The 26417-nt window shown below is 45.1% G+C and overlaps 1 protein-coding gene across 7 annotated transcripts in view; it reads left to right on the forward strand.

Moving 5' to 3' along the window:
* Positions 1 to 26417, forward strand: part of EYA2 (EYA transcriptional coactivator and phosphatase 2) — a 297037-nt gene that overhangs the window by 253805 nt on the left and 16815 nt on the right. For 5 of the 7 annotated variants that reach the window (XM_058287182.2, XM_004469912.5, XM_071211754.1 and 2 more), the window contains 2 exons: positions 16845 to 16903; positions 21597 to 21757. In XM_058287182.2, coding sequence (XP_058143165.1) covers positions 16845 to 16903; positions 21597 to 21757 — 220 coding nt within the window. The remainder of the gene's footprint in view (positions 1 to 16844; positions 16904 to 21596; positions 21758 to 26417) is intronic. The other 2 variants (XM_071211753.1, XM_023592112.2) reach the window with 1 other exon arrangement.

Below are 26417 nucleotides of genomic sequence, written 5' to 3' on the forward strand. Positions count from 1 at the left end.
CAGAGTTCATCATTGAGGAACTTTCCTGATGAGGGGCTCGATTAATTTTCAAGAGAGGCACAGAGTTTGGGTCTGTAGAACTCAAAATAGTAATAGTGGCAATAGTGGTGGCAAGCATGAGTGTGACATTTAATGTGGGCAAGTGCTTCATCTGCATTAATGCATTTAATCCTGATAATACTTAGGAGGTAGGTGCTGTTAATTAGCTCAATTAGAGATGAAGAAGCCGAGGCTCAGAGCAATTCAGTATCTTGCCAAAGGTCATTCAGTTAGTAAATGGCCCAACTGGATTTGAATCCAGGCCTCAGAGTCTGTGCTGCTCTGCCATATTCTACAGCCTTGCAAAGGTCACTCACTACCTTAAAAACGTTCCAATTTAGTGGATGACAGAAGAAATTGCCCATTAAGTCAGGCCTAAATTAGCCCAAGAGCCTCCAAAATTATGTGGGGAAACAGAAGTCATTCATTCTGACTTGGGCTGGAGTTGGGGGGAGTCTTCACAGTGACATCCTCAGAGCCTTTTATAGGCTTTGACAGATGGAGAGAGGAAAGGTATTCAAAGCAAAGGGATAGCAGGTGCAGAGGCCCAAGTGTGCCTGGTTGTCCAAGGAATAGCAGACGTGACTGCATTCTGAAGTGCAGTAAGGTGAGGGATGGGCGAAGAGGTCAGGAAGGTGGTGAGGCGAGGGCGTGCAGGTCCTGGGGTTCTGGAACCCTTTGGAGGACTGTGCTTTTATCAGAGGGAGATGGATGATGCCATTACAGGATTTTGAGCAGGAAGAGACATGATCTGACTTAAGTTTAAACAGGGTCACTCTGGCTGCTGGGTGGAGACTGAACCAGGAGGGTCAAAGCAGGGAGAGTAACTGCCATAGTTATCCTACCCAAGGACAGGCAAACATTTCCTATAAAGAGCCAGATAGTATTAATATGTGTTTTAGGCTTTGTGGGCTTTTTTAAAGAGGTACCAGGAAGTGAAGCAGATGTGGCTCAAGTGATAGAACTTCCTGGGTTCAATGGAAAGAGGACTGGGTTCGATCTATGAGACCTCCTGGTGAAAAAGAAGAGAAAGTGTGCCCGCACAGCGAGCCAGTGCCCATGCAGCGAGCACCCACGTGGTGAGCACAAGTGCCCATGCAGTGAGCCAGTACCTGCGCAAGTGCCCATGTGGTGAGCACAAGTGCCCATGCAGTGAGCCAGTACCCACACGCGTGCCCACGTGGTGAGCACAAGTGCCTGTGCAGTGATCCAGTGCCCACGCGAGTGCCCACGTGTTAAGCACAAGTGCCCATGCAGTGAGCCAGTGCCCGTGCGGTGAGCCAGTGCCCGTGCAAGTGAGTCATACAGCAAGATGAAAACGCATCGAAAGAGAGACAAGGGGAGAGTCATGGTGAAGCGCAGCAGAAACCAGAAACTGAGGTGGCGCAATTGACAGGAAACCTCTTGCCACATCAGGCATCTCCAGGATCAAATCCCAGTGAATCCTAGAGGAGAGAAAATGAGAAAAGACAACACAGACAGCAAAACAGCAGGGCAGGAGGAGGGGAAGGGGGGAAAATAAGTAAATAAATAAATCTTAAAAAAAAAGGGGGATACCAGGTAATGAACCCAAGACCTCATACATGGGAAGCAGATGTCCAACCACTGACCTACATCTGCTCCCCAATGAGAATTGGTTTTGTTTATTTGTTTGTTAGTTTTTAGGAGGTACTGGAGATTGAACCCAGGACCCTGTACATGAGAAGCAGGCGCTCAACCACTTGAGCTACAACCACTCCCTCCCCTTTTTTTAAATTAGAACACTTGTAAATTTATAGAATAATCATGTAGACAGTACAGAGGGCCCATATACCCCACACGCTCACATACACAAAGCTCTCCCTATTATTAACATTTTGCATTAGTGTGGTACCTTTATTACAATTGAGAAAACAAAATTACTATAATTATATTAACTATAGTCCATAGTTTATATTGGAGGGTAACACTCTGTGTTGTACAGTTCTATGGGTTTTTAAAAAATTTCTTCTGGTAACATACATGAACCTAAAATCTTCCATTTTAATCTCTTTCAAGTATACCATTCCAGTGGTGTTAATTACACTCACAATGTAGTGCTACGATCACCACCATCTATTACCAACGCTATTCCATCACCCCAAATAGAAACTCTATATATTTTAAGACTTCTCCCTCTTCTCTACCCCTGCCCTGTCTCCTGGTAACTTATTTTCTGGATTCTGACTCTATGAACATTCTAATTCTTTAATTAATGTGTGTTACAAAAGCAAGACAACTATGTATTCACCTTCTAAAGGATATGAAAGGATTTCAATAAGGCTAAAGCCTCCTTTGACTATCAACCTAATTCCAGTGTCCTCCCAGACGGAACCACTGGTTCCAGTTGGACGTGCACGCTCCAGATATTTTTTCCCCTACATTTACATATATATGTATGTATCTGTTTTAGTTTCCTTGGCTGCTCAAGCAAGGAAACTGCAATGGTTTGGCTTAAACAATGGAATTTCTTGGCTCACTGTTTTGAGGCAAGGAGAAAGTCCAAATCAAGGCATCATCAAGGCAATGCTTTCTTCCCAAAGACTGGCATTCTGGGGCTGGCTGCTGGTGATCCTTAGTCCATGGCTCATTTGTCACATGATGATGCACATTGTGGCTTCCTGTGGCTTTCCCTCAATCTCTCTGAACTTCATTCCACTTATAAAGGACTCCAGTAATAGGATTAAGACCCATCCTAATAGAGGAAACCTCATCAAAAGGTCCTACTTACAATAGGCTCACATCCACAGGAATGTTTAAGAACAAGTTTAAGAACATGTTTTTCTGGGGTACTTACAGATCCAAACCACCACTGTGTCCATACATAAAATATCTCATGTTTTAACAGGTTTTTATAAATATATACATGAGATCATACTAGATGTGTCATTCTTTAGCCCACTTTTTCCACGCTATAATATATCTTGGAGATATTTCCATGTACTGGCGTACAATTCTACCTCATTCTTTTCAAATGCTAGGTAGAATTCCCCTGAATGGATATACCATGTTCATTTAGCTATCACCCAATCGAGGGGCCTTTAGGTGTCTTCCAGTTTATTTGGGTGATGATGTGCAGATGCTCCTCAGGGTAAGGGGGTGTCAGTTCCTTGAGGCAGTGAAGGCAGTGGAGCTTACGCCTCAACTCCACAGCACCTAACACCATGTCAAGGCCACTGACGCTCTTCCTTTGTCTTTGCCAGCTGGCCAAGCTGAGACACCCCCCCCCCCCAGGGGGCTCCAGCTTTGACCTAGAAGTGGCCAGAAGTAGCCCAGGCTCTGAAAAGCCAGGATCCTTGCAGACGCATCTCTTAGAGGCCTTGGAGGGGCAGCGGAGCACAGTCCCCAGGCCCCAGCCTCACATCTCTGCCCTGTCCAGCTCCCTCAGTTGCCAGCTGAGCCTGTAACTCGATCCAGGTCAGCTGGTGGTGTATGAGGTAGTGTCTAGCTGAGCGTCATGGTATTTTATTAATACCGAAATGTGATCGCTACTGTTGTCACACTTTAGCACCCCCAACAATCCCCTTGCAAATGAGAAAAACAGAGCCTCCCCAAATACCTTTCCCCTGACATCAGGGAAAGCACATGGATCCCTGCCCAGGGGCCTGGGCCTATGCGACCCCCAGAGTCTTGAGCCTGAGAGAAGGGCTGGGGGCGTGTTTTTCCAGTTTCGGGTAGAGCTATGTACTGGGAGAAATCTGCTATTAATTGTGTTTTTTCTGGGCCTGGGTCTGTAAAGTCAGCATTAGTTTTTAAATACATTTTCATTAGCACATCAGGATCGCTGGCCCTAGGACCCTGCCATTTATATAAAATGGCTGTAAGTCAGAGGTCTCAAACTCGGGGACCAAGTCATGTGAAGTAAAGCACACCCAGCAGAGATAATGGGGAACTGGAAATGGATGTCCTGTCTAAAGGAGGCTGCTACAGCTCAGCCCAGTGATTGTCAGGGTATGGGAATGTGCCCCACATTGTCAGAGCATGTGAATGCTCAGGAGCAGCAGAAAATCTGGAGAGAGATTGAGATGGCCTGTGTTTTAACATGTAGACCATTATTCCAAAAATGAAAATGTTAAGCATGGTGTGGGCTAATTAAGACATGTCTCTGAGCCCGTTTGCAAACTGTTCCCAAACTGAACATATCAACAGAGAAGAGAGATTGTCAGCCAAGTCCCTTCATCTTGAGCAGCACCATCCAGTAAAACTTGCTGCGATGATAGGAATGCTTTACATCGGTGCTGTCCAAGATGGTAGCCACTAACTACACGTAGCTATTGAGCACTTGAAATAGGACTAAGGAACTGAGCTTTTAATTTTAATTAATTTAAATATAAATATAAGTAACTCCATGTGGCCAGTTGCTGCTATACTGAGCAGTACTCCTGTGGATCGTTTAGATTTGGGGAGTACCATGGTACTCAACTACTTTAGGAAAGAACCTTCTTTCTTTGGAAATGGGCAGTGGAGGGTAAATTACACCTGAGACTGCCAAGCATGGATAAGGATCCTGGGAACATGAGAGAAAAGAAACATGAAATAATGAGCAGAAAAAGTTGTAAGTGTAAACCAAATATATGTTAGCTCAAGAGTGGTCACTCAATGTCCCCCACAGTTTTTTCCCAACCCGCCCCAAACAAAGAAGTCTCAGTTGGAGTCACCATTCAGCACTTATTAAAGAAGCCAGTTGCTGAGGGTTCCCTGTGCCCTTGCTCTCCAGGCCTGTCGGCACACCTCTGCCCACGCCCAGGGTCCTGGACCTGGGTCCTCCAGAGCCATCAAGGCCCAGACACCACAGAGGGGCAAGGTCCTGTGCAGAGGCAGGAGCGGCAGCTCCTAAACTAAGTCACACCTTATTGCCTGCCACAAAGTAGCTGTACCTGGGCCAGAGTGTACCAAGGATTCTGGGACCAAATGTATCATTTTCCAGCAAGCACCTTTCCAGTCCAAACTCTGTTTAGGGGGACAGAGAGGTAACAGCAGCCACACCAACCCCTTCTCCCCAGTTCCAGCCTAGCTCCCCTTCAAGCAGCTCAGCCTGCCCCAAATGCCACTGCCCCCCACCCCCCAATGCAATCTCAAAGCTTGCCCACATCAACAAAGTTACCTTTATATAGAGAGAGTTCTTTTAAAAATTAACGAGGCACTTCTGGTCGACCAATATGGCAGCATAAAATGTTCCAGAGTTTTGCTTCCCAATGGAATGTTGGAACAACTAGTAAAAACTGGCAGAGTTGTCTTCCTCAAAACTCTGGAAAATGGATAAGGACTGCAGTGACCAGGTAAGTGCCAAACAAAGAAAAAGAAGCTTTTAAAGTGGTAGAAGTTCTGGCACCCTTCCTAACACCTCCCCTAACCGCTCCTCAGTGTGGTGTGGAACCAGCTAACACCTATGCTCATACAGGGGTGCCTGTATGTTGGTGCCAACCTACTGGGTGGCAACCGAAAGACTGAGCCAGGAAATTTGTCTCTAGCTGGCCTTCCTAGAACTAGCCCTTCAGGCAGGAGGAGGCTGTGGACAGCTAAAGTAATAAATGAAACAATTAAGTCAAAGCAGCCTGAACAAAGAATTACAGGCTTAAGGCATGCAATAGAGCACCTGGAAGGGGGAGAAAGTCTATTTCATATGGAGTGGAGGGGACATTAGGATTCCTGTAAACGGGAATTCCTAAGGCCATGAGTGAGCACAATACCATGACAAGACACAGGCTCAGAAAGATCAGCCCTGCACTTCGCCTTCACCTCAGTGATTTTCTTGATACGAGGGCTAAACATTGAAGGAGAGCACCAGCTAATGCAGAATCGATTTGCAAAGTCTGCTAAAGGTGTTTTTGGCATTTAACCGTTTGTTTCTGTTAGCTCCTGGCACTCAAGAAAATCTCTGATGTATCAGAAGATGGATATAAACTTAAGGAACAGACAGCTTAGAAATTAAATTGCAGAGTTAAAATTTCTAAAATATTAAAACTTGATGTGTGCAACAATGTATTACAAGACAAATAAGCAAGAAATGATAGCCCATCTAAAGGAGTAAGACAAAAATCCAGAAACCATGAACAAAGAAGACCAGAATTTGGACATACTGGACAAAGACTTTTTTTAAATGATCTTCATTGTGCTCAAGGAGATAAAGGAAAACAGAGAAGGAACTAAAGAATATCAGGAAATTTATGAATGAACAATATGAGATCTCAATAAAGAGAAATTTTTAAAAGCAACCAAACAGAAATACTGGAGTTGCAGACCACAGTAAGTGAAATGAAAAATACCCTAAAGGGTTTCAACAGCAGATTGGAGTTGGCAGAAGAAAAAAATCAGCGAGCTCAAATATAAGATGAAATGATTTGGGGTAAGGAGCAGAAAGAAAAAAAAGAAAAAAAGAAAAAAAAAGAGCTTAGCCCCAATATATATATCACAGTAGTCCCCGAAAGAGAGAAATAGGTAGAAGGAATATTCAAAGAAATAACGGCAGAAATTTTCCCAAATTTAGCAAAAGATATAAATATACACACTCAAGAAGCCCATGAACTGCAGCAAGACATATCCAAAAAGAACCACTCCTAGGCACATACCAGCATACCAGTTAAACAGTCAAATGTAAAGGACAAGGAGAGAGTTTTGAAATCTGTAAGAGAAAAGTAGCATGTTATGTATAACAGGGTGTCAAAAAGGTTACATGCCAATTTATCCTCAGAAATCATGGAGACAAGGAGGCAGGGGAACGAAATATTTGAAGTACTGCAAGAAAACAGTTGCCAACCAAGGTTTTATATCCAGCAAGAATGTCTTTCAAATATGAGAGATTAAGACATTCCCAGATTTTTTTTAAAAGCTGAGGGAATTTTGTCACCACTAGACATGCCACACGGGCAATGCTAAGAGGAATCCTTCAGACTCAGGCATTAACAAAAGAATTAAAGGACAAAAAAAAAAAACAAGGTGTAAGACAAAGACAAACTAGTAAAATGGCAGGGGAAATTTCTGCATTATCAGTAGTTACTTTTTTTTTTTTTTTAAGATTTTTTTTCTCTCCCCTCCCCCACCCCTGCTCTCTGTGTCCATTCGTTGTGTGTTCTTCTGTGTCTGCTTGCATTCTTGTCAGCGGCACCAGGAATCTGTGTCTCTTTTTGTTGTGTCATCTTGCTGCGTCAGTTCTCCGTCTGTGCAGTGCCACTCCTGGGCAGGCTGCGCTTTTTTCGCACATGGTGGCTTTCCTTACGGGGCGTACTTCTTACACGAGGGGCTCCCCTATGTGGGGGACACCTCTGCGTGGCACGGCACTCCTTGCACGCATCAGCACTGTGCGTGGGCCAGCTCAACACATGGGTCAGGAAGCCCTGGGTTTAAACCCTGACCTTCCCATGTGGTAGGCGGATGCTCTATCAGTTGAGCCAAATCCCCTTCCCTCAGTAGTTACTTTAAATGCAAATGGAATAAACTTTCCAGTCAAAAGACAGAGATTGGCAAAATGGATTTTTAAAAAAGCACGACCCAACTATATGCTGTTTACAAGAGTCTCCCCTTAAATTTCAAAGACATAAGTAAATTGAAAGTGAAAAGATGGAAAAATATACCATGCAAATAGTAACCAAAAGAGAGCTGGGGTAGCCATACTAATACCAGATAAAACAGACTTTAAATCAAAAACTGTTAAAGAGGGACAAAGAAGGTCACCATATACTGATAAAGGGGTCAATTCACCCGGGAGACATAACAGTTTTAAATATATGCACCTAATGGCAGGGCTCCTAAACCAATAGCAGCAGAGTACACATTCTTCTCTAAGGCACATGGATCATTCTATAAGATACATCGTATGTTGGGTCTCAAATCTCAATAAATTCAGAAATAATGAGATCATGCAATATATCTTCTCTGACCACAGTGGAATGAAGCTAGAAATTAGTAACAAAGGGAGAACTGGAAATTTGACAAATATGTAAAAATTCAACAACACACTCTTTTTTTTAAGTAAACTTTATTTCAAATTCAAAAAATAAAATAACAGACAAAAGACAACCTAACAAGTTATGTAAGCATTACTCCAAAAAATTTCTATCCAGGCACTTTTATCTTATGTAATCCTAAAACAAACTTATTTGTTCCTCCAGTGTTCAGAAAGATAGATATGAGCACAGATTGGTTAAATGACATGATCAAGGTCGCCTGGTTCATGAAGAAAAAAATGGTAAATCATATTCATATCTCATAAAATAAACCCCGTATTTTGTATTTTTACCTTTAGCATTGATATAGTACCTTCTTTGCTTTTGCTACAAAAATTTTACAATATTATTAACTTTAGCCTGTAAGTTACATTAGTTATGTTTTCCCATGTATCACCATATTCATAACACCTTGTAGTAGAACATCCCTGTATTTATACTATTACCACAATCCTCATCTATCACCAAAATCAATTATACAGTCCCTATATTAAAATCCAGCTGTCCTCCAACTAACATTAACCTCCCTAGATTGCCCATTTCAGCCAGTCACATCCGTACTTCAGCAATGTTTGTTGCACTCATTATAATGTACTACCACCAATTCCATCCATTACCACTATTTAAAATTGCTCTTTTTTTTTTTAAAGATTTATTTATTTCTTCCCCCACCCCCACCTTGTTGTCTGGTGTGTCCATTTGCTGTGCATTCTTCTGTGTCTGTTTGTCTTCTCTATAGGTAGCACCGGGAACCAGTGCTGGGACCTTCCAGAGTGAGAGAGAGGTGCTCAATCTCTTGTACCACCTCAGCTCCCTGGTCTGCTGCATCTCTTATTGTCTCTCCTCTGTGTCTCTTTTTGTTGCATCATCTTGCTGCACCAGCTCTCCACTCAGTCCATCTTCCCCCGCAGGCCAGCACTCCTGCATGGGCCAGCACTCTGCTCAGGCCAGCTCACCACACGAGCCAGCTGTCTGCCCAGACCAGCTTGCCACACAGGCCAGCTTGCCTTCACCAGGAGGCCCCAGGAATCAAAACCTGGACCTCCTATATGGTAGATGGGAGCCCAACGGCTTGACCCACATCCGCTTCCCTACAATTGATCTTATTAAACATTCTACATATACCCAGCATCAGCATCCCCTTCTCAACCCCCATTCCACCTCCCACTAACCTACATTCCATAGTCCAACTCCGTAATTCTACTCATCATATTTAGCTCATATCATTGAGCCCATAAAATATTCATCCTTTTGTATCTGGCCTATTTACTCAACATAATGTCCTCAAGCTTCCTCCAGGTTGTCATGAGCTTGCCTAATTCATTTCCTCTTACAGCTGAATAGAATTCCATAGTATGTATATACCACATTTTGTTCATCCCTTCATCAGTTGACAGACACTTAGGTTTAAGCATCATATTCTTATTAAACAACCACTGGGCCAAAGAATAAATCACAAGGGAAATTAGGAAATATCTTAGGACAAATGAAGATGAAAACACAACATACCAAAACCTATGGGATGCAGCAAAGGCAATGCTGAGAGGGAAATTTATAACTCTTCATGCTTACCTTAAAAAAAGGAGAAACCTCACAAGCCAGAGACCTAACCACACAACTGAAAGATCTAGAAAAAGATTTAACTAAACCCAAAGCAATAAAAGGAAAGTAGCAAATATTAGAGCAGAGATAAATGAATTAGAGAATTATGTGTGTGTGTGTATAAAGAGAGAGTAGGATCTCAGTGATACGAAGTAATTAGAATAAGCAAATTCATAAACGAGAATATAGGTTACAAGGGGCCAAAGTGGGGACAGGGAATGGAAAGTTAACACTTAAATTATATGGAGTTTCTATTTGGGGTGATAGAAAGGTTTTGTAATGGATGGTGATATTGGCAGCACAATATTATAAATGTAATTAACAGCACTGAATTGTGGTATATGGGAATTCTGTATTTTATGCATGATTTTTCTATATACCTGCAACTTCCCTAATAAAAAAATTGTTACAAATAAAATAAATGAAACCTTGAAATGATTTATGAAGTTGAAAACCTTTAGCTGGACTGACAAAAATAGAGGATTGAAAGAACTAAAATCAGATGAGAGACATTACTACCAACCCCACAGAAATAAAATGGATTATAAGGGGATACTATGAAGAACTGTACAACAATAAATTAAATAACCTAGATGAAATGAGCAAATACCTAGAAAAACCCTAACTACCTACGCTGACTCAAAAAGAACTAGAAGGTCTCAATAGTCCAATAACAAATAGAGATTGAATCAGTTATCAAAAACCTCCCAACAAAGAAACCCAAGACCAGATGGCTTCACTGGTGAATTTTACCAAACATTCCAAGAAGAATTAACACCAATCCTACTCAAACTCTTCCAAAAAATTGAAGACGAGTGTGGTGGACTAAATTGTGTATCCCAGTTTGGACATGTTCTTGGTCTTGGTCTGCAGTCTATGAGTGTGGAACCATTGTAATTAATATCTCTGCAAGATGTTATCACAGTTAAGGTATGGTCCAAGTGAATCTTGGATTACGGAGAGCTTTATAAGCAGAGTGAAAGAGAGACAGAAAGAGAAGCCACAGGGAGCAGCCAGAAGCTGGAAATCAATGGCACCAGGAGGGGAAAGTTGAAGACATTGCCTCATGCATTACCATGTGATGGAAAAACCAAGCAACCCCCAAAGATTGCCATCCAGCCAGAAGATACCCATGACCTCAGGAGGAAGCAAGCCTTTCAGCCTCCGAAACCATGAGCCAGTAAATTCCTCTTGTTAAGACAACCCATGGTATTATATTTGTTTTAGCAGCTGGGAAAATAAGAGAAAGAGGGAACACTTCCTAGCAAAAAAAAAATAAAGATACTGCAAGAGAAGAAAATTAGAGACCAGTATCCCTTATAGATATAGATGCAGAGATCCTCAATAAAATACTAGAAAGCTGAACTCAAGAGCACATTGAAAGAATTATACACCATTATCATGTGGAATTTATCTTGTCTAGACAGTGGTAGTTCAACATAATAAAATCAGTCAATACAATATACCGCATTAATAGAACAAAGGGAAAAAACAAACATGATCATCTAGATAGACTCAGAAAAGGCATTTGGCAAATCTAGTACCTCTTCTTGATGAAAGCATTTAGAAAACTAGGAATAGAAGGAAACTTCCTCAAAATGATAAAGGGCATATATGAAAAACCTACCACTACGTCCAGCATCCATAGTGGTAGGTTGTTGTGTGTTCTGTCGTGGCCCACTGGGTGGACTGGAGGAGAGTGTGGATGGCAGTGTGGACCACTGTCCCGAGTGCTGCAGTGGTTCTCCAGAATGTATTTGCCAGGTGCAGTGGATGTGCCACAATGATGGAAGAGTTTGTTGATGGAGAAGGGGTGGCAGGAGTGGTGTGGGGGGTATATGGGAACCTCATATTTTTTTAATGTAACATTTAAAAGAAAATAAAGAAGATTAAAAAAAAAAAAAAACCTACCACTAACATCATTTTCAATAGTGAAAGACTGAAAGCTTTCCCTCTGAGATCAGAAACAAGACAAGGATGCCCACTGTCACCACACCACTGTTACTGTCATTGTACTGGAAGTTCTAGCTAGAGCAATTATAGGCAAGAAAAATAAATAAAAGACATCAAAATTGTAAAGGAAAAAGTAAAACTTTCCTTATTTGCAGGTGACAGGATCTTATAGAGAGACAAATCCTGAAGAATCCACAACAAAACTATTAGAGCCAATAAACAAATCAGGAAAATGGCAGGGTACAAGATCGATGCTCAAAAATCAGTAGTGTTTCTTTACACTAGTACTGAATAATCTGAAGAGGAAATCAAGAAAAAAAATCTATTTACAATAGCAACTAAAATAAATATCTAGGAATAAATTTAACCAAGGATGTACAGGACTTGTACATGGAAAACTACAAAACACTGCTAAAAGAAATCAAAGAAGACCTAAACAAATGGAAAGACATTCTGTGTTCATGTCTAGAAGACTAAATATTATACAACGTCATTTTTACCTAAAGTGATTTACAGATTCAACACAATCCCAAACTTCCAACAGCCTTCTTTGCTGAAATGGAAAAGACAATCATCAAATTTATATGGGGGAAGCAGATGTGGCTCAACTGATAGTGTCCGCCTACCATATGGGAGGTCCAGGGTTCAAACCCAGGGCCTCCTGACCCAAGTGGTGAGCTGGCCCAAGTGCAGAGCTGATGCATGCAAGGAGTGCCGTGCCACACAGAAGTGTCCCCCACATAGGGGAGCCCCACGCGCAAGGAGTGTGCCCCTCAAGGAGACCCCACGCAAAAATAGCGCAGCCTGCCCAGGAGTGGCACTGCATACATGGAGGGCTGATGCAACAACAACAACAAAAAAGTCACAGATTCCCAGTGCTGCTGACAAGAATGCAAGCAGACACAGAAGAACACACAGCAAATGGACACAGAGAACAGACAACAGGGGGAGTGGGGGAAAGGGGAAGAAAAATACATAAAATAAATCTTTTTTTAAAAATTTATATGGAAGGGCAAGCAGCCCTGAATAGCCAAAATCACCTTCAAAAAGAACAGAGTTGAAGGACTCACACTTCCCAATTTTAAAACATTAGAAAGCTAACAGTAATCAAAACAGCATGGTACCGAGAGAAGGACGTACCTATAGACTAATGGAATAGAACTGAAAGTTCAGAAATAAACCTTCACATCTCTGGCCAATTGATTTTTGAGAAGGGGGGGCCAAGTCGACACATTGGGGAAAGAATAGTCTCTTCAACAAATGGTGTCGGGAAAACGATGTTTATATACAAAAGAATGAGGGTCGACCCCTACCTCATTCCATTATACAAAAATCAACTCAAAACGGGCCAAAGGCCTAAATATAAGAACCAAAACTATAAAACACCTAGAAGAAAACACAGGGAAGCATCTTCAGGACCCTGTCTTGGGCAGTGGCTTATTAGACTACACCAAAATAATGAAAAACAAAAGAAAAAGAAATAAATGGGACTTCATCAAAATTTAAAACTTTTGTGCATCAAAGGAAGCCACATATTTGATAAGGGTTTAATATCCAAAATATATAAAGAAATTCTACAACTCAACGAAAGAAGACAACCCAATATAAAACTTGGGAAAAGACTAGGCAGTTCTCCAAAGAAGAAATACAAATGACCAATAAGTACATGAAAAGATGCTCAACATCATTAGCCATTAAGGAAAACAAATCAAAACCACAGTGAGATATCATTTCACACCCACTAGAGTGACTACTATTAAAAAGCAGAAAATAAGAAGTGTTGGCGAGGATGTAGAGAAATAGGAATACTCATTCATTGTTGGTGACAATGTTAAATGATGCAGCCACTGTGGAAAACAGTTTGTGGTTTTCAGAAAGTATAGAATTACCATATGACCCGCAATCCTACCTCTAAGTATATACCTAAAAGAATTGAAAACATGGCCTCAGACAGATGTTTGCACATTGATGTTCATAGGGGCATTATTCACAATTGCCAAAAGATAGAAGCAACCCAAGTGTCCATCAACAGATGAAAGGGTAAACATTTAATAAAAAAAGGAATAAAGTCTGATATATGCAACAACATGGATAAACCTTGAAAACATCGTATTGAGTCAATATACCAGACACAAAGGACAAATACTATATGATCTCACTGATATGAAGTATATTCGAATAAGCAAATCCATGAGTCAGAAACTATTAATAGGATTCAGGTTACTAGGGACTGGGATGGGAAGTAGGGAATGGGGAGTTAATGGTTAATTGGTACGTAATTTCTGTTTGGGGAGATGGAGAAATTTTGGTAACGGACGGTGGTGATGGTAGCACAACATTGTGAATGTAATTAACACCACTGAATTACATATGTGAATGTGGTTAAAAGGGGAAATTTTAGATTGTATGTGTGTTTGTGGAATAATTTTTTTAGAAAACCGTAGAACTACAACACAGTAAACCCTAATGTAAACAGTAATAATATTCTTTCTTCAATTGTACCAAAGGTACCATGTTAATGCAAAGTGTTAATAATATAGAATACTGTTGGGGGTGGTGGTGCATTATATGGGAACTCTACATTTTCTGCATGATTTTTCCATAATGCTTAAGCAAAGAACTTGTTGACAAAGATACAAATGCAAGCCTGTTCTTGTGTGAAAAGATCTTCTTGGAATGTTGAAAATACCATTTTTTCCAGTTTCTATCCTCCCATCAAGGGTCCAGAGATATTACAGCCAATTTTTTTTCTCAGAAATTAAAAAAAAAAAAAGTGGATGTGGCTCAAGACATTGAGCGCCTTCTTCCCACACAGGAGGTCCTGAGTTCCATCTCTGCTGCCTCCTAAAAACAAAAGCAAACAACAAGCAAACAAACAAACAAAAAACAACTCAGGGGAGCCAATGTAGCTCAGTGGTTGAGCACTGACTTCACACATATAAGGTCTGAGGTTCTATCCCCAGCCCCGATACCTCAATTTAAAAAAAAGTCATCATGTTCAGAGTTCCATGTGCATCTCCCGCCCCCACCCAGCAGTCTTTGTGAGGAGGTATTGTCCCTTTCTCTGCACCATAGAAATTACCTTACAACCAAATTGTGGGTGTTTATAAGTCCTAACACAATAATAAAAAACAACATTTATGGGGTCTCTACCATGTGCCAGACACTGTACTAGACAATTGAAATGAGCATCCTTTTTCTCCTCCCCTCAGCCTTGGGCAGTAGGTCCAGTAATTACCTCCATTTACCAATCAGACCACTGACCTTCAGGGTGGTTAAGTACCTTGCTCAAGGCCACACAGCTGTGAAGTGCTTGGAGCCAGGATCCAAATCCAGGTGGTCAGATCCCAGACCCTGAGCTCTTAACCAGTGCTTCAGGAGTTAGCATGCAATGGTTACAATTTTTGCCTCATCAGTGTGTCCCAGTGTACTTGCTGGTGGAGGTAGAGCCAACAGGATGGTGGGGATTGTGTGTAGGTTCCGTCAGGGGTGTTTCACCACTCATGACTCATGGTTGCAAGTGACAAATCCAACTCAGCCAGCTGAAGCCCCAAAGCAGTTCTGTTGCTGCTCTAACAAATTACCACTCGCTTAGTGGCTTCCAACGCCACAGTTCTGTAGGTCTGAAGTCCAAGATCACTTTCTCGGGGCTAAAGACAAAGTGCTGGAAGGACTGCATTCCTTTTGAGGGGATTTTCCCCTTCTTTGCCTTTTTCAGCTTCTTGTGGCCACCTATATTTCATGTTCTGTGGCCCCTTCATCCATCTGTTTTTTTTTAAGATAATGTGTTTTTTAAAAAATATTTATTATTTATTCTCCCCAACCCCACTTTACGCTCCATTGTCTGCTCTCTGTGTCCATTCACTGTGTGTTCGTCTGTGTCTGCTTGTATTCTCATTAGGCAGCTCCAGAAAACAATACTGAGACCTTCCTGCGTAGGAGAGAGGTGCTCATTCTCTTGTGCCACCTCAGCTCCCTGGTCTGCTGCATCTCTTATTGTCTCCCCTCTGTGTCTTTTTGTTGCACCATCTTGCTGCACCAGCTCTCCTGCACAGGGCAGCACTCTGCGTGGGTCAGCTCTCTACTTGGGACAGCTTGTCTTCACCAGGAGGCCCTGGGTATCGTACCCTGGACCTCCTATATGGTAGACAGGAGCCCAGTCGGCTGAGCCACATCCACGTCCTTCCTTCGTCCATTTTCATAGCCTGTCTCTCCAACCTGTTTCTATCACATCACCTTCTCCTCTCTGTAGTCAAATGTCATCTCTGCCTCCCTTTTATAAAGATATTTGTGATTACACTTAGGGCCCACTCAGATAATCCAGGATAATCTTCCCATCTTAACATCCTTAACTTAATCACATCTGCCAAGTCCCTTTCGCCATATAAGGTAACAGATTCACAGGTTCTGGGGCTTAGGACTTGGGTGTCTTTGGGGCCATTATTCAGACTGCTGCAGTCAGGGCTGGTCTGGCTGGAATCCAGTCTGGGCCAGGGGATCAAATAATGTGGCCGGGGCCTCATCTCTCTCTCTCTGCAGCTCTCAGACCTGTTTCCTCCAGCAGCTCCAGTCTTAATCTCTGCATTTAGCAACCCCAGTGAAAGGAGAGCACTTCTTTCCCAAAAGGTCCTTCTACATTCCCAGGGCTGGTCTCATTGGCCCAGCTTAGACCACACATTCATCCCTGAAGCAAGCACGGTGGATCCCTCTGCGTGGTCAAGGCTGAGTCAGTTGTCCACCTTCATTAGCCTCACCCTACAGCCCTGAACTACAGTGGAGAATGTTTCAAACTGAGAGACTTGTGGGTGGTGGGAAACATGTCATCAAAGTTTATTGAATGACAGTGCCAGGCAGATAGTAAGCACTTGAGAAGTGATGACTAGTCTCATAGATTACAGAAACATGGGGGCACTTGGAAGGGTATACCTCCCGAAGCTAATGGAAGGACAGTCCAAGCTCTGGAAACACCTTATGTCCTGGCATTCCTCATGTGGCCTCGGTTTACACCCGTCCTCCTCACATGATATTAATAACAGTTCCAATCACCTACCTGGTGAATTGGTGGTAAATTACCTGGTGACCCTCCTCATAGCCAACCTGCTTGCTTATAAGGAAACCAGAGACTTAACCCAAGATCATCTGGCCTTCTGTGGCAAAGTCCAGACTAAAACCCCAACTTGTGACTCCTGGCCCAGTTCTCATTCCACCCCTCAGCTTATGAAACCAGCTCTTAGAGGATGTGTTAGATTAACAAGTCGTGTTTCTCTCTTCTTTCCCATTTCTCCATAGGATTGTGACCAGATCCACGTCGACGATGTCTCATCCGATGACAATGGACAAGATTTAAGGTGAGAGTTTGGAGGGTCAAAATGCCCCTTTGGATCGATTTTATCAAGCTCACCTCTCCCTAGGAAGTGGCAGAGAAATGGGGGGAGGCTGGCTATCAGGATAAGAGGCATGTTTTTATCTGGAAATGTGATTCCTCCCCCTAGTTCCTGCCTTCAGCCAGAACTAGGGCTTATGTTTCTCTGAACTCAAAAATCACATCCCCAAACTCAACCCAGCAACCTCTTCAGCATCACCTCAAATCGCTGAGGCCAAGATTGCCACAACTTATCTGTGACTCTGCTTAGGCTAATCTCTCTCTTTCCTTTTCCTGCTTACAAATGTAATGCAAAAAATTCAACCACCACCCTGACTTCACATCCCACGGTTACCACCATGAAGAGTTTGGTGTACATTCTTCAAAGATTTTAATGTATTTATTAATGTATAGTCTTTAAAGTAAAAATTGATAGTACTCAAAAAAATATTTCTTAAATGAATGAATAAGCAGTGCATCTGGTTTTTAGGGAGAAATGCTCTTCAGACATGGATTCCAGAAATAAAGTACCCAGCAGCTCAAAACGAGACAGCGCTCAGAATAACGTGGCAGGAATGTTCCAAGTCTTGCCCTGGAGAAACTTTATAAAAACAGAACCACAGTTCATCTGCACTTACCCAAAATTATCACAATTCAACACCTCTGGGCCCATCAAAAATAATTCATGACACCAAATAATGTTTTGGTTATGGGACCAGTCACCATAACTGCACTGAGCATTTGCTTTCAAGGTGTGTCTCCCAGCTTATGCCAAAAAAGAAATCAAAGTTTCTGTTTCAGAGCCCTGCAAGTCTTTTCAAAGAGCCAGCACAATTACAAGTGATAGGCAGGCAGGCTCCTGCTTCATTTTAATTAGCCGCTCAGAAAATCCCTTCCTGCAGTCAGAACTGGCAGTGGGCAAGGCTCCAGCGCCAGCCAGGGCTTCTCAATTTATGGAGAACATAAACCCCAGATCAGTTAATTGTGTCCTTTCCATGAAGTCAGCGTTGGGAAACACGCTCCCTTTCAAGGCAACACACAACCAGGGTTCCATTTTCAGGAGACATCCCTAGTTGGCCGGCTTGGAACCTTAGAGCAGTCTTCCTCCGTCTCGTGCTGCGCTATTTGCTATCTCACCTCAAAAAATCACTATCCAAGGGCATTTTCCCCATAGAAACCCACTTAGTCATTTAGGAAATATTTATTGAGTACCTACTATGTGCTAGGCACCCAGTGTCAGATGCCCCTTATTGCTTTTTTCACTTAGCAGTAAAAGCCGCCCTTGCCTGAGCCCTGAGTTTGTGCCATGCCCCTGAGTTTGTGCCATGCTTTCTGCGGAGCGCCTCGTCACACCTTCATAGTAACCTCCAGGAGACAGATGCTCGTATCGTCGTCCCCATCTTACAGTTGGGCGATGGGAGGCACGGACAGATGAGGAACCCGCCCACTTCACGCAAACGTCCAGCCGGGATGCCCTGCCCTCCACGAAGGGCCCCCACTTCCTAACAGAATCTCTAGGCATCTCCCCCAAGGTGTCCTCCGAGTCTATAGGCAATGTTTGCTTTTCGGGAGTAGATTATCTAGCAAGATGGGAACCCTTACACAGGAGAGGACTGACCACACAGTGGGGTTCTGGAGCCCACGGGGCGATGATGAGCACAAAGTCACAGCCCCTTCCTCATCGGGTTAAGAGTGGGTTCCGTGCTGGAAAAGTGCCCAGCACAGAACGAGTCCTTGGAAAACAGTTATCTGCTGCCCTGTACCATTTGGGTATATTCCACGTCTCTTTAGTTCTGCTCACTGGGTGGGGCGAGCTGAGGAGGAAGCAGCAGCAACACTGTGTCTCTAATAAGCCCATTGCCATCCAGATGGGAAAGAGCTAGTTTCTGTCCCGGCAATTTAGTACAATGACCATAATGTATTCTCCATTGTCTTATTATTTGAACAATAAGTAAAGAGCAGAGAAGAAAATTATAATCGGCCATATTCCCACCTTCTCAAAGTAACCACTTCCTCACCTTACACCTGACTTGCTCCTGATTTTATGTACGCTTTCGTTCATACAAATGCCTATGAAAGGTGACAAAGGCCACCCTCTTACACACACCCCCATCTCCACCACCCACCTGCCCCTTACCCAAACAGGCTTCAGCTACCCTGGGAAAGTATCTGGAAAACATCCAGATGACTCAGGAAAAATTGGAGTCTCTGTCATTCAATCCAAGGATAAATTGCTGTTTTGAGTGTATCTTGAGCAGGCAGTGACTTCTGACATTGGAAGAACTTCAGACGGGGTTGAGTGAGATGAAGTAACCCATTCAGAGGTTTTTTCCAGAACCTTGTGTTTTTAACCTATTTGGCATTCTCTTAAAACCAAGACTGTGTCTTTAACTTAATTTTTGGAATATCTCCCTCCAGACTTCACCTGCTCTCCAACTCCTCTTTGGCTAGTAAGGCAAACCTCAGCAGCCACATATTAACATGCCTCAAAGAAGCACAAAGTCAAGAGAAGCTCAGACCAATTCTGGGCCTCCTGACTCCCCATGCATTAAAAAATGAACACATGACAAAGCTGAGTTAGGAAAATCTAATCGTTTCAAATTTTTCATTTAACAAATTAGCAGGTTTAATGTCTCCTACAACACTTTTAAATATTTTAACAATATGAAACATCAGAGTATTTTCAGAAAAATAATGTCACTGTAGAATTCTTGGGGAAAAAAAATTTTTTTTAACAATTGAGGTTTGAATGAAAGTTCTGTGTCACTTGGAATATGTAGACTTTTTTTAAGTGTTCCACCAGTTGGCAGTGACCTGCAGTATAACTGTGCTAGAGCAAAATAATTATAGGATAATACGTATACATGCACATATATATGTATATGAATAAAAGCTGTCCTATACATACACATGGATACATGAGTTCCCATATGCATATACACACAAATATTACATAGAGACATAGAGATATAGACATATGTACATATATATGCCCATATGCTTATGTATACATATTAGATATGCACACATACACAAAAACTATATACAAATGTACCTGTATATATGCATACATACATTTAAATGAATAGAAATCTATACACATATAAAGGATACACAGAAATATGTACATGTGTGTACACATATGTGCATATATGCATGTGCTTATATACACACAAACACATTCACTGAATACCAGTTTCTGTGGTCCAGTGGTAACCAAAAGTTTAAAGATATCTAAAGAACCACCTCCGTCAGCCTTACAGGCGTCTCTCACTGTCCTCATGACCTGTTCTGGAAGGAACAGACCGTCTCCTTTGGAGGCCTTTGGGGTTATCTGAGCCAGTGCCCTCCTGGCCTTCTTGGGAAACCCTGGGGTGAAAGATGCTGTTGAGTTTGAGACGTCACCTGAGGCATCTCTGTGGATCCTTTTGGGGGGCGTGGCTTGCCATCACCACCAAAGCTTCTTTCTTCCCTGGGAAGAGTTTTCTCTCTGGGCAGCAAGGCCCAATCTCCACTCAGGGTAAGGCTGACACCCAGCAAAGAAGGGTGGGTGACAGGTAACATGTCACATGACACTCAACCCATCACCCGCTCCACAAGGAGAATGAGCCAACACATCACGCTCAGTAAACTCCCTAGCGTCTGTGCCAGCAGTGGCATTAAATTTGAGACGCTTAAGAAACAATTTCCAAGTGTTAATTCCTTCCTATTGCATAGCTTCTTTTTTATTTATTTTTTTCACTGCTAAACAGATTCTAGAAAATTTGGAAACAATGAAACAGTATAAAGAGAAAAAAACCCAGCCCAACTCACACCCTGAGACAGCCAGGGTGCCCTATTGACATGTTTCTTTCCATTCACTTTCGACTTTGGCTTTTGATGGTGCGCCCCCGACGTGCCTTGCTGCAGTGGCACATCCCGAATGTCTCTCCCATGCAAAGCTTCTTGGGAGATGCTGTTGCCCCAGAAAGTTAGGGGTTTCCTTTTCCAGCCTCCTGGCTCAAAGAGACGCCAAAGTTCCCTGCCTTGGGCGGTGAATCGTCTACCCTTTCCCTTCCAGTTTCTGGCTGCTAGTTTTGCCTTTAACTTGGTGTGACATTCTGAAACGCCCCCAGCCCACATGTAGACCTTCTTAGCCCAACAAGCTTCTTTTCTGGTCAAAGATTATATCTGCAAAGGCACAGAAATGGACTCCGCCTGATGTAACAAATGAAAAAGTAAAAAGAGGGAACCTCTGTGGCAGGGTAAGCTGTTGCTTTCGGAGCAGAAGAGTGTGAAATCAGGCCTTAGGAGGGACGTCAAAAGGCAGATTTGGGGGCCAAAGGTCCAAGACCTAATCGACATTTTCTTCTGGACTCTTATGTCAGGATGAATCAACTCCAACCATTTTTTGGAATGCCCTCCAAGCTTCAGATTCCCAGGGGCTCTGCCTGACTTGGTCACTGCATGCAGGGGTCAGCCATGGTTCCCCACCCGAACAGGGAGGCTCTCTAACCCCAAAAGGAAGGGCAGGGCGCGCTGATGAGGCAAGCGCGGGAAACAGCCCGTCCTTAGAGAGGCGAGCGGGCCTGGGCCTCCCCGCGCGTGCGCAGCGCCCCGCGCGCCCGGGAGGGTGCTGGGAGGGTCCTGGGCGCCCCCCGCGCCCCAGCCTCGGCCCACACCTCTCCCCGTCTCCCCAGCACTTACAACTTCTCCGCCGACGGCTTCCACAGCGCGGCCCCGGGAGCCACCCTGTGCCTGGGCGCGGGCGTGCACGGCGGCGTGGACTGGATGAGGAAGCTGGCCTTCCGCTACCGGCGCGTGAAGGAGGTGTACAACGGCTACCGCAACAACGTGGGCGGTGAGCGCGGCCCCGCGAGCCCGGGGGACCCCTGCCCACCTCGCGGGGCCCTCGCGACGCCCGCGGGGGCGCTGTGCGCTCCAGGGTGAGGGAGCCGCGGAAGAGATGAGGCGTTTTGCCCAAGACGACACAGCCCCCCAGGGGCGGAGGGGGGGGGACCCCGGCCCTCGGGCTCGAGTCCGTGCCCTGCCGCACAGGCAGAGGCTCTCCAGGTGCGGTGCCCCGAGCGGCAGGCGCACCAGCACCTGGGGGCTCGTCAGAAAGGCAGATTCCCAGGCCCCGCCCCAGACCCCCCCGAATCCGAAACTCTGGAGGTGAGACCTGGCAGTCTGTGTTTTAACCAGCCCTCCAGGTGGCTCTCCCGCTTGCCCTGCTGCTCAGATTGTGCTCCGGGGACACGACGAGCATCACCTGGGAGCCTGTTAGAAATGCAGATTCCCGGGCCCCACCCGGGACTACTTTTAACAAGGTCCTCGGGTCCTCAGGCATCAGCCTTAAGTGTGGAGAAGCACAGGAAGTATCGGAACCACCCTAAGAGTTTAAAACCCCCAGTGCTCGGCTCCCACCCCTGGTCCAGCCGTGGCCAGGGCATTGGCATTCCTGGAGACCCTGAGTATGCAGCTAAGGGGAGAATGGCAGGCTTAGTAAGAGGAGAGCACCTACCACCCGAGCAAGGAGTGTGGAAGGGGTTTCTGGAATTCTCTCAGCCAGTGGTTCTTAACAGGAAGTGACACTGTTCCCTCTGGAGGATCCTGGAGAGTGTTTTTTGTTGTCACAATTCCCAGAACCAGCTCCTGGCCCATAAAGGGAAAGGGCTTGAGGAGGTGGCTGGTAGTGTCTACCTTGTGTACACACTTTTTGGCCTCAGAAGCTTCTAGACCTCCCTCCATCCCGAGAAAGAGCAGAGCCACAGGAAGAATAGAGACTAACTGGACAAAACCACTTTCCAGTCCCAGCTCTGCCGCTTTCTAGCTGAGCCAAGATAGGTCATCTCTCCGATTAGGTCTATGAAATGGGAATACACATCATTCTGCTTCCCTGGGTTATTGGGAAGTTTATTGTTAATGCATACAAAAGGCATGGCATCAGGCCTGGTATGTAGCAGGTGCTCAATAAATGGTAGCAGCTGTTACCATTGTTTCCTTCCGGTTTTGCTTTGGAGTCTTCTGGGTTCCAATGTCTTCTTGCTTTCCCAGGCTAGACCATCAGCTCCTTTGGGATGGGTTTTTCATTTCTGGGTTCCAAATGGCTGGCCCAAGTGCTGATTTCAGTGATGGCAATAGCTAACATTTACTGAGAGCTTACTCTGTGCCAGGCTGGGTTTTGAGGGCTTTTTATGTAATCACTTCCTTACTCTTCGCAATATCCCCATAAAGTAGGAGCATTTGTCATCCACATTGTATGAAGACAGAACTTAAGTCAGAGAGGTTAAGTAACCTGCCCAGCGTCACCCAGCCCAGGCAGCAGTGCTCTCTGCCCTCCGCAGCCACACCTAGCGCCTTCCAAATCCAAGTCTGTCAGCTGCAGGGCTCGGCCCCGCCTGTTCTCCGTTGGATTTGCTGCTGACCAGAGGGAGGAGGGCAGCAGGATGCGTTTGGAGCAGGGGAGGCAGGGATGGGGTCTGCCAGGGGGCCATCTGCTCCCCATCCAGGTAAGCCCCAGGAAATGCCCAGGGCTGCTGTCAGGCTGCTTTGCTTTCCCATAAATTGAGGGGCAATTCCCCGAGGGGTCGGCAGACCCTGGAGCTTGCAGCTGGCAGGAGGCTGGGCCGCCCCCCACCCCCACCCCAGCTAGACGGGCTGTTTCCACCTCGCAGGACCTGGTGGTGCAGGGCTGAAGCCTCCAGCCTGGTGACCGCCACAGACCCCAGGGTTCCCCACGGAGGTTTTTTTCGGAGGTATGCTTGGAAAAGAGGCATCTGCAAAACACAGGATGGAGAGTGAAAATGCTTGAAAGTTGACATCTGGGAGGCAGTGGTGTGCTTCAGAGACCTTGGCCTGATTTCAACCTCCCTTCCCCTTTACCACCACTTCCTGTGTGACCCTGAGGTGGTTACTTAACCTCTCTGTGCCTCAGTTTCCTCATGAGTACGATGGGGCAGATGACGCTGCCCAGTTCCTAGGATTAATATTGAGATGATGTGAATAACCACCTGGAAAGCGCTTAGAAAAGTGGCGAGAAGGAGACCAGTCGTAGATGAGAAAGCTGAGGGGAGCGGCAGGCTAGTGGGAGCCTGAGGCATACTCCTGGCACAGGAGAAGTAGCACCAGCTCTGCTGGCTCAGATGCGAGCACAGAGTGGGCGAGCCTCTCGTAAACCGTGAAGTACTGGACCCTTGTGAGGTTGTTACTGAGCGCCAGATCTAAGGCGGAAGGGGAGGGGCAAAGAGAAAGGAAAACCAGAAACCACCCACACTCAGAGAGTATGAACTAATTGGGAAAATGAGACATGTAGCAGTCGGGAGGGTCGTTCATTAATTCACGTGGCTGCTCTGTGGGTTCAGCAGTGAACCAAAGGAGCGCGGTCCCTGCACTCAAGAAGTTTGTATTCAGTTAGTGGGGAAGACGGACCGCAACCCGTGAACAAATAACTTCAAATTCTGAACTAAGAATTTCAGAGAGTAGGAAGGCCTTTGAATGAAATAAAAGAAAGAGATGTGGGAAACGGACTTTGGCCCAGTGGTTAGGGCGTCCGTCTACCATATGGGAGGTCCGCGGTTCAAACCCCGGGCCTCCTTGACCCGTGTGGAGCTGGCCATGCGCAGGGCTGATGCGCGCAAGGAGTGCCCTGCCACGCAAGGGTGTCCCCCGCGTGGGGGAGCCCCACGCGCAAGGAGTGCGCCCGTGAGGAGAGCCGCCCAGCGTGAAAAGAAAGAGCAGCCTGCCCAGGAATGGCGCCGCCCACACTTCCCGTGCCGCTGACGACAACAGAAGCGGACAAAGAAACAAGACGCAGCAAATAGACACCAAGAACAGACAACCAGGGGAGGGGGGAAGTTAAATAAATAAATCTTAAAAAAAAAAAAAAAAGAAAAAAAAAAAGAAAGAGATGTAACGGGGACAGCCTGGGGGCAAGGGACTACTCTGGATAGGGGACCATAGAAGATGTGTCTTGGGAAGGGATGTTTGAGCTTACTTCTAAATGATGATAACTAGATGCCAGGACTTGGGGGAAGAAAAATAGAAGAGTACATCAGTTAGGGTTATATTCAACTGCATAAGTAAAGGGGGGCAAGACACATAAAAAAAATAACAATGGCTTAAGCCAGGTAGAGGTTTCTTTCTCATATTCAAGAGCTCTAGGGAGGCCAGAGCTGATAAAGTACAACACAGTATTAGGAGTCCAGACTCATTCTGTCTTGTCGTTCCACCATGCCCAGTTTATGGCTTCTACCTCATGGTCCAGAGAGGCTGCTCAGGCTCCAGCTATCACATTGCAGAAGGACGGAGGTAAATAAGGATAAGCCCTTTTTTTTTAAAGGCATAACTTCCTCTGTGGCCAGTCACATGATCACACCTGGCTGTGAAGGAGGTTACGGAATGTGACCGTTAGCCTGACAGCATGTGCCCAGCTGAAAATGAGGACTCTTCTAATGAAGAAAAGAATGGCTAGTGAGAGGCAATTAGCAGTTTCTGCCACAAACAGGAAAAGCAAAGGCCCTGAAACCAACAGGAATTTGAGGCATTCCAGGAAGATAAAGGTCAGAGGGCTGGAGGGGCGAGGGCATTGGGTAAGGAGTAGGGCGAGACAGGTGGCAGGCTCCAAGTCGTGCCAGGAAGGAGTGACACGGGGGGAGTTTTGACAGCTGGGGTCGTCTGTATGGAGAAGAGGTTTCAATAACGTGGGCCTGTGGCAGCATTTTGTCCCAACAAATTCATTCTTCCTTCAGCAAAGGCTGATTCAGCACCAAAGCCTGTGCCGAGCCCTGCTGCGGAGGCTGGAGCTACTTCTGCGGTGGTGACCTAGACCCACCTGGCTCGTGCCCTCATAGAGCCTGCAGGCCGAGGGCAGGCACAGAGGAACACACACAAGTGTAAAACTGTACTTGGGAGAGGTGCTGTGAGGAAGAGGTACAGTGTGTTGGGAAGGATAAGATGGGGGATCAGGATAGGCCTTAGAAGATTGTGACTTTTATTTTTTTTGAGGTACCTGGGACCTCATATTTGTGACGTGGCGCTCAACCACTGAGCCACATCAGCTCCCCTGAGTTGGATTTTTCTTCTTGTTTGCTTGTTTTTGCTTTTTGCTTTTAGGAGGCACCAGAGATCGAACCCGGGACCTTCCGTGTGGGAAGCAGGCGCTCAACGGCTTGAGCCACATCCCGCTCCCCTAAATGACATTTAGAATGAGGCTTAAATATGGTGTGAAGGGGGTGGGCCAAGTTCCAAAATAGGGTATGCAAAGGCCCTGAGGCAGGAACACACTTGGTGTTTCGAGGAACAGAGGGGGCCCCTGGGGCTGGAATGGAGGACGTCAGGGCAGTGGCAGGAGATGAAGGTGGCAAACTCTGTAGGGGCGGGAGCCTTCCGTGCAGTCTGCTTAGGTGCACCGAAGGCTGACGGAGGGACAGGTTTAGAAACACACAGAGTGGGCTCTGGAGGCCGGCCGCCTGGGTGCCAAGGCATTCTCCACTATTTCCTCGCTACTGTGAGCACGTCGG

Source organism: Dasypus novemcinctus, chromosome 24 (assembly GCF_030445035.2).
Source record: "Dasypus novemcinctus isolate mDasNov1 chromosome 24, mDasNov1.1.hap2, whole genome shotgun sequence".
In the NCBI taxonomy this organism is placed as follows: Eukaryota; Metazoa; Chordata; class Mammalia; order Cingulata; family Dasypodidae; genus Dasypus; species Dasypus novemcinctus.